Raw genomic sequence first — 15,967 nt, 5'->3', positions numbered from 1 at the left:
AAAAGCGGTCGATTAAACTGAGCATCCACCCGCGTCCATTCTCCAGGGTGTAACCCACAAGTCCCAATCTATCGATGGAGAACCAACCAAAGAAACGACGTCGCGTAGAGCGGGGACGTTCAAAGAATGGTGAGTTTAGCCCTGATATTGTGAACGTGAATTGACGCGTTTAGGATGCCTGACGTGCGTGACCAAGAGAGTCAAATGCGATGAGAAGCGTCCTGATTGTGCGCGATGTGTGAGACTTGGTCTTGAGTGTCTGTGGGTGAGAGAGCAAGTGTCGCTTGCGTCGAGAAGACGTGGTTTGGGACCGATTAAGGAACGGGGGAGTTGGGAGCCTCCGCCTATTGTTCCTAAGGGTCAAGAGCCTGAGCCATCGCCTGAACTTCAATTGTCGACTCCATCAGAAGATGGCGTACAACTTCCAGAGACATTGGAGGCAGACAATTCATTAAACGTCTCTCACGATGATGGCACAGACGACACAGCTGTCATCCAATTCTCTCAAGATGATGGTGTACTGAGTGCAGACAATGCATCCGTCATCGAAGGGCTTGCACTACCTGAAGACGTCAACTCCCTCGCAATTCCCGAATTCGATCAAAGCAACTTCAACCATACCCTCATCCTCTTCCCAACACCATCCTTCAACCTTCTGTCCATCCTCCCCTCCTACTCCTTCACCCACCCACCATCCGCAGCTCCCTCAATCGGCAGCAACGACGTCCAAGCCATGACCTTCCACTCCACCATCCTAGCCTCCATGAAATCCACCCGTCGAGCATCTCTGTCCTCACACTCCATCTTTCTCAACTTTGCCGTTCAAAACCCTATGGCTCTTCACTTTTTACTAGCCTTTTCACACAGCGAACTCGCCATTCATCATGGCTTCAGTCATAAACCGCCTATGGAGTCACAGCTGCACTTTCAGCAGGGTTCGGCATTATTTAACCAGGCGCTGGTAAATCTGACGCCAACGGATCATGTGACCATGATGCTTTCATTCTTGTATCTGTATATGTTTTGGATGAGGAGGGACCCGTTCGATGTTGCACGGTTGGGCGAGTTGAGTTGTTCTGCTCTTGCGTACGTGACCATGTTTTCACTCGATGAGATGTGTGCTGGAAGTCAAGCAGGGTCCGAATCTTCGACGCTCGCTCGGATATTGACGTATATCTACGATAGAGATGTGTTTTGTGGGTTCTTTGGATGTGGTGAGAAGTTTGCAGGTTATGTCAATGAGAAGCATGAGACGAGGGAGCGAATATGGCAGTTGTCGCGTATGCCGGTTCTGGCGGAGCATGTACCTGATACAGGACAGAGAAGGATTGTGAATGTTTACTTTAGTTTGATTACGATCCAGTATGAGATAAACCAGTATAGTCAGAGTAGCGGACGGATGCCAGGGAAGTGGTTGGAAATGAAGAGGAAGCTCGACAAGATAAGAGAGGTAAGCGAGCTGTGGCAGCACATAGAGGATAGTGTACTAACATAGCACAGGAACACAGCTGGCTCTTCATACTGAGCCAACAGTCAACCCCAAACCCGCCTCTGATGGCTCTAGTAACAGTCACCATCCTCCACGCCCTCATAATCTACCTCTACCGCAGCCGCGACTCAGCATTCGGAGAGACCCCAGTACCTCCAGAAGTCGAGACAGCTCTTACGGACTTGGTAGCAGTAGCATACCACACCATCACAATCGGACCAGTACAACTACTAGAGCGGTTCCAATGGGCCCTCCTAATAGCAGGCATCGAAACACACGACCCCATACACCGAGATTGGATCTCGGCGAGTATTTCAGACCCCGTTATCAAGTCAATATACGATCATGTGCTGGCGGCTAAGGGAATGTCGGATACGGTATCAATGGAGACGGTTCGAGATTTAATTAGTAGAAAGCCGCAAAACACAGAATAATATCGATAGCATTGATATGGATCTCGTCGATTATCTCAACTGTATCCCTCGATAACCACAACTAGGTTCAGCCACTGAGGCGATAGTCTTATCTCGTCGATTGTTCTGACCAATCAGACGCAGTGCCGGCACGCGGAAATCTGGGGTAATGACCCCGGATTCTGGACCGACGTGATGAGCCCCCTAGCGTCAACGCGATAAGGAAGGGATATAACTGGACCTCGAGACCCCAGCCTTGACTTGAAACTATCACCATCACCTCACAGATCAATCACATGATGGAGAAAGTCCACCAAGACGCCAAAGAGCCCTCGCTACAGGGCACTGATACTGTAGCGATGGACAGCCTTTCGCTAGAGGATGAGAAGAAACTCGTTCGCAAAATTGATCTTCGGTATGTATTTCGAAGATTGTGTGTGTTCGATGCTAACGAGAACAGTCTTATGCCTTTGCTTATTATTAGCTATGGTCTGCAGTACCTTGACAGTAGGTTACTCAATTCACTGGTACGAACAGTCTTAACACGGGACAGAAACGAGTCTGGCGTACAGTGCCATCCTTGGCCTCAGAGAAGATTTGCACCTCGTTGGCCAGCAATTCAGTTGGGCATCTAGCGTCTTCTACATCGGCTACCTCGTAGCCTCATATCCCATCTCGCTAGGTTTCGTCAAGTTTCCCCTCGGAAAATATCTCAGCGTTCTCATGTTCATCTGGGGCGTTATCCTCACGCTTCACTCCGTCGCAAACAGTTTCGCTAGCCTCATGGTTCTTCGTTTCTTGCTGGGCGTTTTCGAGAGCGCCATCAGTCCAGGTTTCTCCTTGATTACCGGAATGTGGTATACGCCTCATGAACATGTTTCCAGGCATTCGTTCTGGTTTGCGGGTAATGCGTCGGCTAGTATGGTTGGTGCTATGATTGCGTATGGGATTTTGGGATACACTGGACCGATCAAGCAGTGGAAGGTAAGCAGACTCCCCGTGTCTCAAATTTGTGATGTACTAACACGTATAGATGCTGTTCCTCATTTTCGGCCTTATCACGATCGCCTGGTCCGTCCTGACCTTCTTCCTCCTACCCGACTCGCCATCTACTGCGAGATTCCTAAGCACATCCGAACGAGAATTTGCCTCCCTTCGACCCAAGAAATTCCAGCGAACAACACAGACCAAGAAGTGGGATCGCGACCAGTTTATAGAGACGATGAAGGATGTCAAGGCTTGGTGGTTCTTCATTTTCTCTTTCGTCATCTGTGTTCCCAACGGAGGAACAACAAGCGTAAGAGCACCTCTATCATTACTATAGAACGGTTACTAACATTGTGTATAGTTCAGCACGATTGTCATCAAGAGCTTCGGCTATGATGAGCATCAGACTATCCTGATGGGTCTTCCCGCATCAGCCTTTCAACTTACTACTGTCATCCTAGTCGCCGTCTTCACGACCTACGTCCGCAAGTCACGACACATCGCTCTTGTTCTGACATACATCATGGCTATTGCTGGTATCCTCATGATCAAACTTCTGCCCAACGCAGAGAAATTGGCCCGACTGGCTGGTTTCTGGCTCATCATGGCCGTCGCCCCGGCGTTCCCACTCATGCTTTCGCTCTCAGCTAGTAACATCGCCGGCTTCACGAAGAAGTCAACTGTCATGGCCATGATCTTCCTGGGATACTGTGCAGGAAATTTGAGTGGGCCGCAGTTCTTTATCAGCACTGAGGCGCCTCACTATCATGTAAGTCTTCCGTTCAAGTTTCGTATGAATTTGACTAATCGTTGCAGACGGCCTACACTACCATTCTGGCATGCTTCGCCATCACGATTGCTCTTGTTGTGGTAATGTATTTCTACCTCGCATGGGAGAATAGTCGTAGGGATAACGAGCAGGGAGAGAAGAGGGATCCTGAGGAGTCCCGACGGGTTGATCTTGGAGCAGATGGAACTCTTTTAGATGTCGATGAGACGGATATGCAGAACAGAAACTTTAGGTACATTCTGTAAGTGCCTAGGCTATGAGAGACTTGAGAATTTAGGACGAGTAAATTTGACTTCATGTTACATTCGGGAATAAACGTCTCCATCGTGATGATACCCGCTCATAGGTGCTCTCACTATACCCTGCAAAACATGCGGTGTAGTTCAATGACTAATGCGATCTCAACGGTCAAGGATACCGTATAAAGACAACTTAACCTTAGCTAACAACTCCAAGCTCTGCCGGTCTCTACCGGTTCATCGTAACATTGGTCCGGGAACGACATCCACCTTATCTCTCGGCCAAAGTCTCTATCTGCGGGGAATTCTTGGCACTCTGATCCCCAGTCGAACCAATCACGTCTCACGACAACGGTAGATAAACCTTCTTCATGCATTACAAGGATTTGCCTATCTATCAGGGTTCTCAACGACGGCTTTCCCTCACAGATAAGGAAGCAGAACAGTTCATAACTAGAGCACTTGTAGCTAGATTGTTCATGCTAACAGATAAGCTTGATAATTGTTTAAACTTAAACACTGGGTCTTCGGCCTTTATTGTCCCATCGAGAATGGTTTCGCTGGGATATCGTGGTCCGAGGGAATTTTTTCTTCATTATGATTGTCATTGTTTGACAAATTGGTTCCGAGTCCGAGGTCCCGGACTCGTTTAGTAGCCCCGGGGCCGGGACCGGCTCTTGTCGTGGAATATAAGAGGGATATCTGCCGGGCATCGATAGTATACTGACAAATTCTTCTTAAACATTCGTCAAGATGAAGAGTTCTTCACGCTCGCTGCCTCTTCTGGGTAGCCTGGCTTTGTTTGCAAATGCAGTACCTACCAACTCCCCTTCCATCACCTTCATCTCCCCATCGAAATTGAGTCCAGGCAGCGCACAGAATATCGTCGTACAATATGCCGGTGATGTCGATGGACAATTGACACTGGCCTACGGCTCATGCGACAGCGACGCAGAGACCTGGCAGCGAATTGGTTCGACGCATGTTGGGCAACACTCACTAGCTGCTCGTCACTCAGACCACCCAGATAAACGACCCACGTCATTTGTCTGGGTTGTTCCGAGCGATGTCGCTGACGGTTGTCTCAATGCTTTCTTGGATGATAGTTTGATCGGAAAGTCTGATAAACTCGCTGCTCAAAGGCTGAAGAGACGAAGTGAGAAGAAGAAGTCTTTTGCGGATGTTGCTGGAGACGATAGCTTGTGGTTCGATGGCGTGGCATACCTCAAGCAGAAGCAGCCTGATGATATCTTTGTTAGCGCTACTAAGAACAAGACCTTTGGTATCTTAGGTGGCGGTATATCTGGACTCATGTCATCAGTGAGTTTGCCTTGAACATGAAGCGTTTGATAGCATACTGACCATTTCCTAGCTCATTCTTGACTCAGTGGGTATTCACAACTGGAAGATCCTCGAATCGTCTGAACGTGTAGGAGGTCGTATCAGAACAGCGTATCTGAACGGCACCTCCCCCGACGATGGCCAGTACCATGAACTTGGACCAATGCGCTTCCCCTACGAGCTCACAGACTCTGAAACGAATGAGACCTTCCCATTCATGGATCAGCGCATGATCTTCCAGCTAGCAGATGTTCTCAACGGCATGAACGAAGGCAACAAATCACTCCAGGTCAAGTTCTGGGACTGGATTCAGAGTTCCCCGAATACACCCGTCGATTCACCATTCCGCCGTCCCGACGGTACTTTCCCCAGCAAATTCGAAGTTGCGAACAACCCAGATTACAGTAATCCTGCGGTATACAGCAATGATACGGCAGCTGAAGAAGCTATTCAAGCTTTGGACGATTTCAAGGGTCTTACGCCTGAGAAGATCCGTATGTACACCAAGAACATCTTCAAAGCTTACAAACAAGCCAAGGAAGACGGGTCGTTTGATTACTCTGAGGTTTCGTACCTTCGCGATGTTATCAAGACGGAGCTGAATGTTACTGATGAGGTTTCGCCGACTCATATTTACTGGCCGATGTGGGAGTACGAGACTATTTACTTCCTGGCTAGTAAGTGGGTAACCATCAAGGGCGGCCTCAGCAGACTCCCTGCAGCCTTTGAACCTCATATTGAGGACCGGATTCAATACAACGCCAAGGTCAACGGTCTGCGATATAACGAGAACAACAAAACTCTGTCCGTGTCGTGGAAGCCAACGGGTTCAAAGCCCTTTACGACCCCGAATAATGTCGACAACTTCGACTACGTACTTAACAGCGTTCCACTCAACTTGATGAAGTTCTGGAAACTGCCTCGCTACTCAAGTCTTCTCAAGCGCGCCATCGACAGAACCCTCTTCGCCAACGCTTGCAAAGTTGCCGTGCAGTTCAAGACTCGCTTCTGGGAACATCTCGATCAACCCATCATCGGCGGCTGCACACGTCTAACAAACCCACAACTAGGCCAAGTGTGCTATCCTTCATGGCAAATCAACGCCACAGGCCCAGGCACAATGATGGCATCCTACCTGTCCGACTATGAAGCCACAGCCGCCTGCGCCATGTCCGAAGAAGAGCACATGGCCTACATCAAGAACGCCCTCATCGAAGTACACGGCGACGTCGTGGAGGAGAACTGGACAGGTAATTGGAAGCGACAGTGCTGGGAGCAGGAGGAGCATCATGCTGGAGCTTTCACGATGCAGATCTTTGGACAGCAGCATTTGTACCTGCCTGCGTTCTATCAGACGGAGTTTAATACTGTGTTTATTGGTGAGGCTGCTACGTTTACACATACGTGGATATTTAGTGCGCTTGAGAGTGCAGTTAGGGGGAGTGTGCAGTTGCTTTTGGATATGGGACTTGTTGATGAGGCGAAGAAGGTCACTGAGACTTGGATGGCACGTTGGATAGATGTTTAGATCCAGGGTAAGGGCAGAGAATGGAAGGGCTATAAACTAAGAGGTGGCGATCATTCGCTTCATGTGGCGAAGGAAGACTTTTGTGCTTCTCGAATATTTGAATAAATAAAAACTCGGTCCTATTCTATGTGGACCTGTTATTTGCGAAACCGCATCTATGATATCTTCGACTTGATATCTGTCATAATCCCAACTCCATCTACCAAAACTTGAGTCATTACAGTAGCACCTCTCGCTTGCCAAGAGCGCGGCTAGACATATGTCTGAAGAATTGGCATGTCCATCGTTACGAGTGACCAAAAGAAGAAAAATGCCATCAATCAAAGAAATTCATAAGCAGTCCAGACCAGTTACCCGGGTCAGCCGTTGTATCATCGTCGCTCCTGTCTCTACCGCCGGCAGTACTCCATGCGGCCATACCTGATGTCATCTACACATGAGGCTTTTAACGCTGGCGATCATTACAAGATGGCTTGGAGGCCTGCCAAGAGAGCAACGATGTCGGCAACGCCTTCCCTAGTGCTATCCTTGCATCGCGTACCTGACTTAGTTTGACGGGATTAGAAAAGAAACTGACTCGAGTTCCCACCAAAAGATCGGAAATATCTTCATCTTTGAGGTAAACGCCTTCGATCGATCTTTTTATTGTCCATTTTCTTGCCACGGCGGTCCGTGTATAGGGCTGGTTTGAGAGCGGGTATGGTGGCTTGGCTGTTGGTGGATGAGGGCAGACATGCAGTCACCACTGACAATGCTCGCTAGCCACAAGTTGCCAAGACTTAAAGGACGTGCAGCTTAAAGTTTGAAGTCACCTAACGGAGAAGCATTTCTGTCGCGGCTACGCTACAGAAATTGTAACGCCATACGATCAAGCCTTGCTTTGCTTAACCGATGAGACAGTGTTATTCCGTTTGGCACACAATGATTAAATGGTAACACATCGAGAAATCAGTTGTCAGTATTTTCTTTTGTGCGGTCAAGACTGATGTGTGGTATTCATGTTGGTCTTGGGCTGTCGCAAACGGAAGAAATGCATGATGTGATACTCTATTGTCAGGCCATTTAACAACCAACAGCAGGTCTCGGCAAACAAAGATCGACACAGCGTTGCCAACTGAAGAAATAGACTTCAGCCACTTGGGTCTAGTGCAACTGCGTACCTGCAGTGGCATGGCGTAGTTCTGGCCTTCTCATAACCTGCTGTGCGTCGAAGTCAAGTTCTGTGGCGTTTTGTCCAGACCTTGACGCTCGTTGAACTAAGCCTAGGTACCCGACAACGAATTTCCCGTATGCAAGGTACAGAGCTGTGTGACTAAGACAGCCAAGTTATTCAGTAGGCGAACGACCTCTCGTCAACTGGAATGCGCCACATCCCAAGCCGGGAGGATCAGACGGTGAATTCCCGGATACGCTAGCGATGGAATGGAAGCGAGAACTTATATCTCTTAGGCTTTTCGTAAGAGGATGGATGGCGACAAGACGTTTTAAAGAGGTCATTCGCCCATTTGGCTGCTCCCTGACGGACTCACGTACTCATGGTTTTTTCACGGCATCGATGTCTCATCGACTATAACCTGACCCAACTCTACATCTTCTCGACAAAGACGACTTGATCGAAATGGCTCCAAACGCATCAGCACTTCTTGTCCGTACTACACCAACAACACACCGAAACACCTGCTGACGACGTAACAGATCACAGAATGGACTCTCATCTCACTATCGACGGTAGTCATCGCCGCACGTATCTGGCTCCGACTCGGCCTTCAGAAACAACGATTGCTGGGAAGTGATGTCTGGATGACGATGGCCTGGGCGATGGGGATCGTTATTGCGTCGTTCTGTATCACATATGTTCACCTGGGCGTTATGGAGGATGGGATACAACCGAGCCTCAGCAACTTCGATGCCAAAGATGAGAGAAAGAAGTTGATTCTCAAGGTGAGGATGTCGCTAGCAAGGAGTATGAATCGGGTACTGACGTTCATAGCTCCACTGGATCAGCACTCTGCCGTTAATAATGTCATTTTATCTATGCAAGGCGGCACTGCTTTCTGTTTATCACCAGGTCATTCCCAGATTCATGACCAAGCGACGAACCTTCCTGTGGGTCACTGTGGGTTACGTTGTTGTATCGTTCATTACTACTGTCGTTCTTTTGTTCACCATCTGCACCCCAGTCAACCGGTGGTGGTAAGTTACTTTTCCTTCCTTCGATAAGGTCGATGACTAACGCGCGACCAGGAGTCTGGAATCTGGCAGACGATGCGAGATCAACCATGTTCGGGCCTTCTACACAACCACATGGGCTCTTAACTTCACCAGTGACATATTCAGTGAGTTTCTTCCTCCAACCCCAATAAATTGAGCTAATGAACCAGTCTTCGTTCTTCCCTGGTTAATTGTCCCTGATCTTATGATCAAGGGATGGCTCCGAATCGGTATCTACTTTACGTTCCTTCTTGGCCTGATCAATATGGCCATCACCATCGTTCGCTACACGCAGGTGTACGCTGTTAAGGACGCCTCGTTAGTCACGACACGTAAGTCCCATATTCCTCTTCACCATCAATCCTATGCTTACACACCTACAGACTTCTGGGCCTCGCTGGATCTGTACATTGGTCTCGTCATCTCCTGTCTGCCAGCCCTTCGACCCTACTTTAAGTACGCAGCCGAGTCGCGCGCTTTTAACTACATGAAGAGCAAGACTGGCACGCGTGGGGGTAGCCAATACACTGGCACTGCCAGCACTGCATCTACAAATGTTAAGATGTCGAATCAGGGTAAAGGGTCATTTGGCTCATCGACAGAACGTCTGTCACAATTGTCTTTGGTTCATATAAGAACTGAGGACGAACGGTCTGTCTAGGTATGGCGATGACGTTTATTTTGTTAGCGAGCTTTAGAGGTGTAATGGGACGAGTGCATGGTTTCTTTTGTATGGAGGCATAGAATGGCGTTTGCTAGTCGGCTAGGAAATGTATTTTGTAATGATTGACAAAAGTAGCAATACCACAGAACAAAGTCGTCACTCAGCAGACCCATGAAAGGACAATTGCACATGATAGAGTGTATGTGACAACAACAGTATAATTGTATTGATCTATAAACATTCATTTAATACCGCCCATCTTCAAAGTTCCGATCCTTTTACGTCGACAATTAGTGGTAGTATCGACGTCGGCTAGAAGATCTCGACCTAGAACAGTCCCTGCGACGACGGTGGTAATCAGAAGAACGCGATCGGGAACGGCTATGTCTACGTCGACGACATCCCGAATCCCGCGATCGTGACCTCGAGTAATCTCTGCGGTGGTGGTGACGAGAAGAGGACCTTGAACGAGAACGGGAACGAGGACGACCATAAGACGCCATCTCAGCATCATGTTTAGCCATCATCTCAGCCTCCTCTCGCTTCTCCCTCTCCTCCTTCTCCTCTTTATGATCACGTCTCCATTCCTGACCCTTGTGTCCGGCAAAGGCTCCGATGAGACCTCCTAGAACAGCGGCGGTCTTGCTTCCTCCGAGTTTGTTACCACCGAAGGCTCCGGCTGCACCGCCGGCTAGAGCACCGGTCAGACCTCGCTCTCCATCTCCAGCCTCGCCGGGTGCAGATTGGTCTTGACCTGGTCCGGGTCCCCAGGAGCTGGTTGGAGGAGGAGGGGCGGGGAAGCCTGTGTATGGTGTGTTGGGTGTGTCGGCCATGTCACGGTATGATGATGCTTCGCCTTGTGGTTGGTGTTGGGGGTAGGGACTGTGGCCTTGCGGGGGTCCTTGTTGATAGCCTTGTGGGGGGTAAGGGCTGTGGCTTTGTTGACGGTCTTGGGGAGGATAGTTTTGGTATGGGCCGGGAGAGTTGTCATAGCCACGATCTTGGGGAGGGTAGGGCTGTTGAGGCTGTTGGTAGCCACCTTGGTGCTGTCCGTAGCTGTCCTGTCGGTAGTGTTGCTGCTGGTAATCACCAGGTGGTCCTTGCTGATAGCCACCCTGTTGATAACCCTGCTGATAACCACCTTGGTTGCCGTAGCCAGGTTGTTGGTTATATCCGTATGCGCTCATCTTTTCGGTAAATGGATGTTTCGTATTAACTCGAGGTGACTGGAATACGACACCGGGGCAATTGTGTCTAGATATACCTGAGACCAACGCATGGACCCAAAATCTCAAACGGGTCGTCGTCAGCAAAGGTCCAACTATATTGCTTACTCTCTTGGCGCCAAGAAGGTTGAATGTGTTGTTGAAAGCGTATTGAAGTATTTCTGGTCGGATTCTACATGCCGAGAAATTGGAGCCGGTGATGCCGAATAGCGCTTGGCTCAAAACCTCTGACTGGTCTCAGCTGTCAAATCAGTCCACTATTTGCTAGTTCTGTACTAGCAGAGTGGAATCTGATTCGTGTTCCCGTATTAAAGACAACAAAATGTCCCCATTATTCTTCATCCACAGCCTCTCTCTGCCATAACAATGCTTTATTGCCCAGCCTTTACTTCCAATTCGCAGTCTCGTGTTCAAACCAATCGACTCCCCAAAATGACAGCCAATAGAACGCTAGCAATTCGAGTCGGAGGCAAATTCAAGCGAGCCTCTGCTCCCAAATCCAGAGGAGGATGTCTCACCTGGTAAGTTTGATAGGCTGGAGTGCTATTTCTCGTAAAAAAGGTCATACTAACAAATACGCCACAGCAAGTATGTTGGTCTGATGATGTATTGTATTGTATATAAATTAATAACATCCGTGATAGATTCAGACATTTGAAATGCGACGAAGCAAAACCTTTCTGTCAACGCTGTGCAGACGACAGGATGAAGTGTGACGGATACGCCCCTCCCAAGCCTAGAGCTTCTAAGAAGAAGAAGCCCAAGACCCAAGCTATCGTTGCTCTTCCTACACCACCGATGGAGCATATTGATCAGATGCCTCTCTTGTCGGATCACGAAAGGGTTTATTTCCAACATTTTGTTCATTGGACCGCCAAGCAAATCTCAGCTTCTTCTTCCAACTTCTGGCTGTGCTATGCACTTCCCATGTCGTATCAATTCGACGCTATCAGATATAGCATGATTGCAGTTGGCGCTTCCCATAGAGCTTTCATGTCTCATTCACTTGGTTTTGGACGACCGGATGAGTTGCAGCGGCCTGTTATACAGCACTACAACAGAGCTATATCGTCTATTCTTCCGCTTATGTCCTCACCGACACGATTCAACATGCACTGCATTTTGATATGCTGTATGCTTTTCATGACATGCGAAGGCCTGACTGGTCGGTATGATGAGCTTCTGAAGCATTTTGCCGCTGGCGATACGTTACTTCAGTCCCTTCAAGAATCGGCCGCGCCGGAGGAAGCCTCATTGATGGAGAAGCTCGTTGCCATGTTTTCCCAACTATGTCCCGAATCGTCAGACTTCATGAAGAACCCTACTCTTTCAGGCATACAGAAGTGGTGTGCCAAAGATGTCAAGCATACCGCCGACGACATCACACCATTCGAGACTCTCGACGAAGCTTCCTACGCACTTCATCAGCTCCGCTTTCTCCATGACCATGCACCACACAACCCTGACAGAGAAAACGGAGAGGCGAACGACAGAGCCTTTGAGCACCTATTCAAACAATGGGGAACGCGTTTTCAAGCGCTTGCTCAGCGCGATATCCTGCAATGGACGACCGAAGAAATGTCCTACTTCCAAAACCTCAGCCTCCGTCAACGTTTTATACAAATGCACATCGACGCCTACAGCAACCAACCCCAACCGTGCCAGCCATTTCTCGAAACGGCAGAGTTAGTAGCAGCGCCTCTGATAGCCATCGGTCAACCAACGTATGCCCTCGACGGATGTTTGGTGTCAGGTTTATCCTTTGCAGGATTCACGGCACAGGACGATGAAGAACGGAACCGGATTTTGAGTTTGCTTCAGAGGTTGGATCATCGGGAGGGTATTTATGATAGTAATGACGTGGCGGAGATGCATGTCTTGTGTGCGATGGATATGGGTGATGTGTCTTGTTCTGATTCTGGCTCCGATGATGAATCTGACGATGGATCGGATGATGAGTCTGATTATGGGACGCCTGATCCACCCTTTACGTCGCCTGTTGGAATACCGAATATGATTGAGGGGCTTGCTCGCAGAGCTGGAGTTACAAGCAAGCGCTTGGCGTGTTATTGTTAGAATACTGATACACATTTATTTTTGGAGCGTTGGTTGAATTTGGGAACGCTTCTTATTTTAATCGGATTTAATCAGCAGAAATACTATTTAAAGCATGCCATCATTGCTTGTTTCTCAGCGCCTCCGTTCTAGACAGGCTGTTAGGGTCCAAATAAGGCTTCTCGCCAATCCCAACAGCACGATGTCCCTCGCGTCCACCAAGTCCATCATAATCATTCGTCGCACTATGAAAAGCACTTCGATTATCCCAGAACGCTGTACAGAATTAGCTCACATCCCAAAGGGTTATTGTATCAGAGTACTTACCGATATCATTGGGACTTCTCCATCTGAACCGCACCTGCAAGTCATGATTCTCTTCAATCCGCCTATAAAACGACTCCAAAAGTTCTCTACTCTCCCTCGCGCTTAACTCATTGATCTTCCGTGGGAAATTACCCACGGCGAAAAGGGACTTCCATCCTGTCACAGGGTTTGTGCGTACAACTGGGTGAATAGCCTTGAGCTCATCGCCAATATTCTCAGGATGACCGCGCGGCTTCTCATAAATTTTGAAGTAGTCAGGTCGAGCATCCCTGGCTTTAAGAAACCCATCACCCGAGAACGTTGCCGTCAATCCCTCAAAGAACTTCTGATACGGATCACTGTACCGATCATACAGCTCATATCCAGAAGCCCAAAGTGTATCACCACCGCCGGAGGGGAGTTTTGTGAGGCGCAGACTCGTGTAATCAGCGGGATACTGCTCGAACTGGATATCGCTGTGCCAGCTAGCAGCGCCTTGCTTGCGATCATCTCTATCTTTCTCTTTGTCCTGGAAGAAGCGAGATTGGGATGAAATAACGCTGATCTCATTGTCTTCTACACCGAATTCGTTGGTGCCGTTCAGAAGAGGATGGATGTGTAGTGTTGAAGAACAGGGTTTGTTGGTGAGTTGGCCCAAACGGTGGACGAGTTCTTTGTGGAGTTCGTCGGTGAGGTTGTCTTGGGCTCGGAAGAAGACCACGCCTCTTTGGGAGACTGATTTATTAGGGAAGTGGTTTGCTTGGGAGCGGTAATGGGCTTACTGGTGATGGCGAGATCACGGATCAGTTCGTCTGCATTCTTTGCGTTGATGATGTCTTCGACGAGATTGACGAATGGATATTCACGACCGATGACGGGAGTTGACTCTTCGAAGGTGAACTTGTCCAATGCGCCTGATGGTGTCAAAGGCTCTGGATACTTTGCTTTAAGGTGGAGCGGAATCGAGCGCTGCTCTGTGGCTGTGATGGTAGTAGTCGACATTTTGGCCAAGCTGTTTAATAATATAGTATTTGGTTGAACTTCAGATGCCTTTATGGCCGGATTTAAGCTACTTATATGTCTTAGCCAGTTCATTTCCCCATGGGGATCACACAATTTGTCACATCCTTTACGACATTTCACAATGACCAGTAACACCCCATGAACGCCGAAAAGCTCCGACAACGAGATAACCACGATATTAAGCACTATACATGTCGCGTAGTCCAGTAAGCTGTGACGCCATCAGTCTCTAGCATTATTGGCCCTGCCTACTAGGGCCCCGATGATGCCATCTCCATTTCTGCAACCATCATATCAATTGTGGACTCACTCTGCCCCGGAATCTAATTAAAGGACGTCCGTTATCGCATCGATCAATCCTCTACTATTTTATCAACGGCTTCTCGGTCGACTAGGTTGCCGATTGGTTGATCAAATTATAACGTCGATGGCGTGCGATTACCCCAAGATTAGATGTTATCCACTTGGTTAGACGTGACTCAACCCTCGCATGACGGAATCTGAACTTTGAGGAACAAAACAGAATCAAGTAACAGATAACATATTTCACGGTTACTTTGTACATTTTAAAATTAACGCCACGGAATTCTTGGTTTATTGATATCTTAGTCCTAACGATCCAGCGCCATACCCCTTCACGCTAAGCATATCTTCTTAGATAGCTTCTTGCGCAAACTCTTCTCATCATCGCTGCTACTGTTCATCTGCTTACAAATCTCACAGTTAGGATCTTCAACGTAGACATACTCGTTCAGCGGTGCAAGAGCAACTGTGCAAATGCCCTTCTCCTTGTAATCCTGGCAGGCTACCTTGACTGACTTTTTGTCGAGGATGGAGACGGAGCAGGTGGCGCACACCCAGCTTGTATTGGTGGTTTGACACATGCTGTGATCTTTTGTGAACGAAACCAGGATTGTGGTGTTTGTTAGCTTTTGAAGTTTGATGAGGAGTTTGGGGTAGAGAGGGAATCATAACGTGCCGGGTCGTGGCCTTTTATATTTGTCTTTGTTTTGTAGAGCTTATTCACATTAAGAATAACATTCAGTTAAATGGAGATGGTTGAGGAATAAAACTCCTTTCTTTTGTTTATACGTGAAAGCTAACTGCTGCTTTGTTCAAACTCTAGGTGAAATCCTCGAACAGACGAAAATAAGGCTTGAACAACACTGAATCTTATTGTTCTATAGGACACCACTAGTGCGCCCACTTCCAAGGTCTAATTTCTCGTTCCAGATCCTTCTTCGAAAAATTCTGCGGGTTGTTGCAGAACGTGCAATCAGGGTCGTACATATCGATAATCTCATTCTCTTTAGCATTGACCCATTCCTTGCACTTGCCTGTCTCCCTCAGACTTTGACATTTGGTCTTGAATGGAATCTCTTTGATGGGCTTTTCGCAGTGTTTGCATACCCATTTCTCTGTTCTTTCTTTGCACATGTTGGCGTTAGTTTGTTCGAAGCTTTGGTGAATGTCTTTGTTCGTTGTATCTGTGTGAAGATAGATGTACTGTTGGATGGCAAGGCTGCTACGAGGAGACATGGGATTTATATAATTGAGAGAAGTCTTTGAAAAAGAGCAGGACGAACAGTTAGTGAATAACTACACGTGTCTCGTTTGTCTGTTCATATGCTGTGAAGATGTGGTAATAGCGTTGCAGGCCTGGTGCGGCTCGATTGTGACTTCTTGAAAGTGCCG

General features: G+C 48.2%; 6 protein-coding genes across 6 annotated transcripts; 4 read left to right on the top strand and 2 right to left on the bottom strand.

Annotated features, from left to right (window-relative positions):
* Positions 1-74: 74 nt before the first annotated feature.
* FIESC28_00126 (uncharacterized protein) lies at positions 75-4,238 on the top strand (the record flags this gene model as incomplete). The annotated part of the gene is made up of 10 exons (XM_031154277.1): positions 75-129; positions 174-1,450; positions 1,501-1,881; positions 2,190-2,317; positions 2,363-2,409; positions 2,456-2,886; positions 2,936-3,199; positions 3,251-3,658; positions 3,706-3,920; positions 4,136-4,238. The coding sequence occupies 10 exons, from the start codon at positions 75-77 to the stop codon at positions 4,236-4,238; spliced, it is 3,309 nt and encodes a 1,102-aa protein (XP_031021645.1).
* A 433-nt stretch (positions 4,239-4,671) lies between these two features.
* FIESC28_00125 (uncharacterized protein) lies at positions 4,672-6,787 on the top strand (the record flags this gene model as incomplete). The annotated part of the gene is made up of 2 exons (XM_031154276.1): positions 4,672-5,238; positions 5,291-6,787. The coding sequence occupies 2 exons, from the start codon at positions 4,672-4,674 to the stop codon at positions 6,785-6,787; spliced, it is 2,064 nt and encodes a 687-aa protein (XP_031021644.1).
* Positions 6,788-8,405: 1,618 nt separating this feature from the next.
* Positions 8,406-9,659, top strand: FIESC28_00124 (uncharacterized protein; the record flags this gene model as incomplete). The annotated part of the gene is made up of 6 exons (XM_031154275.1): positions 8,406-8,432; positions 8,483-8,728; positions 8,778-8,980; positions 9,032-9,123; positions 9,169-9,330; positions 9,382-9,659. The coding sequence occupies 6 exons, from the start codon at positions 8,406-8,408 to the stop codon at positions 9,657-9,659; spliced, it is 1,008 nt and encodes a 335-aa protein (XP_031021643.1).
* Positions 9,660-9,952: 293 nt separating this feature from the next.
* FIESC28_00123 (uncharacterized protein) lies at positions 9,953-10,849 on the bottom strand (the record flags this gene model as incomplete). Its single annotated transcript, XM_031154274.1, has 1 exon — positions 9,953-10,849. One exon carries the CDS (start codon positions 10,847-10,849, stop codon positions 9,953-9,955), a length of 897 nt encoding a protein of 298 aa, XP_031021642.1.
* A 471-nt stretch (positions 10,850-11,320) lies between these two features.
* Positions 11,321-12,964, top strand: FIESC28_00122 (uncharacterized protein; the record flags this gene model as incomplete). The annotated part of the gene is made up of 3 exons (XM_031154273.1): positions 11,321-11,409; positions 11,474-11,476; positions 11,533-12,964. The coding sequence occupies 3 exons, from the start codon at positions 11,321-11,323 to the stop codon at positions 12,962-12,964; spliced, it is 1,524 nt and encodes a 507-aa protein (XP_031021641.1).
* Positions 12,965-13,064: 100 nt separating this feature from the next.
* FIESC28_00121 (uncharacterized protein) lies at positions 13,065-14,251 on the bottom strand (the record flags this gene model as incomplete). Its single annotated transcript, XM_031154272.1, has 3 exons — positions 13,065-13,219; positions 13,271-13,984; positions 14,032-14,251. 3 exons carry the CDS (start codon positions 14,249-14,251, stop codon positions 13,065-13,067), a joined length of 1,089 nt encoding a protein of 362 aa, XP_031021640.1.
* Between the last annotated feature and the right edge of the window lie 1,716 nt (positions 14,252-15,967).

The sequence above is a fragment of the Fusarium coffeatum genome (assembly GCF_003316985.1).
Source record: "Fusarium coffeatum strain FIESC_28 chromosome Unknown BRIP53273_contig_4, whole genome shotgun sequence".
Classification (NCBI taxonomy): Eukaryota; Fungi; Ascomycota; class Sordariomycetes; order Hypocreales; family Nectriaceae; genus Fusarium; species Fusarium coffeatum.
Note: the sequence above shows the minus strand (reverse complement) of the source record. Positions and strands in the feature narration are given on the sequence as shown.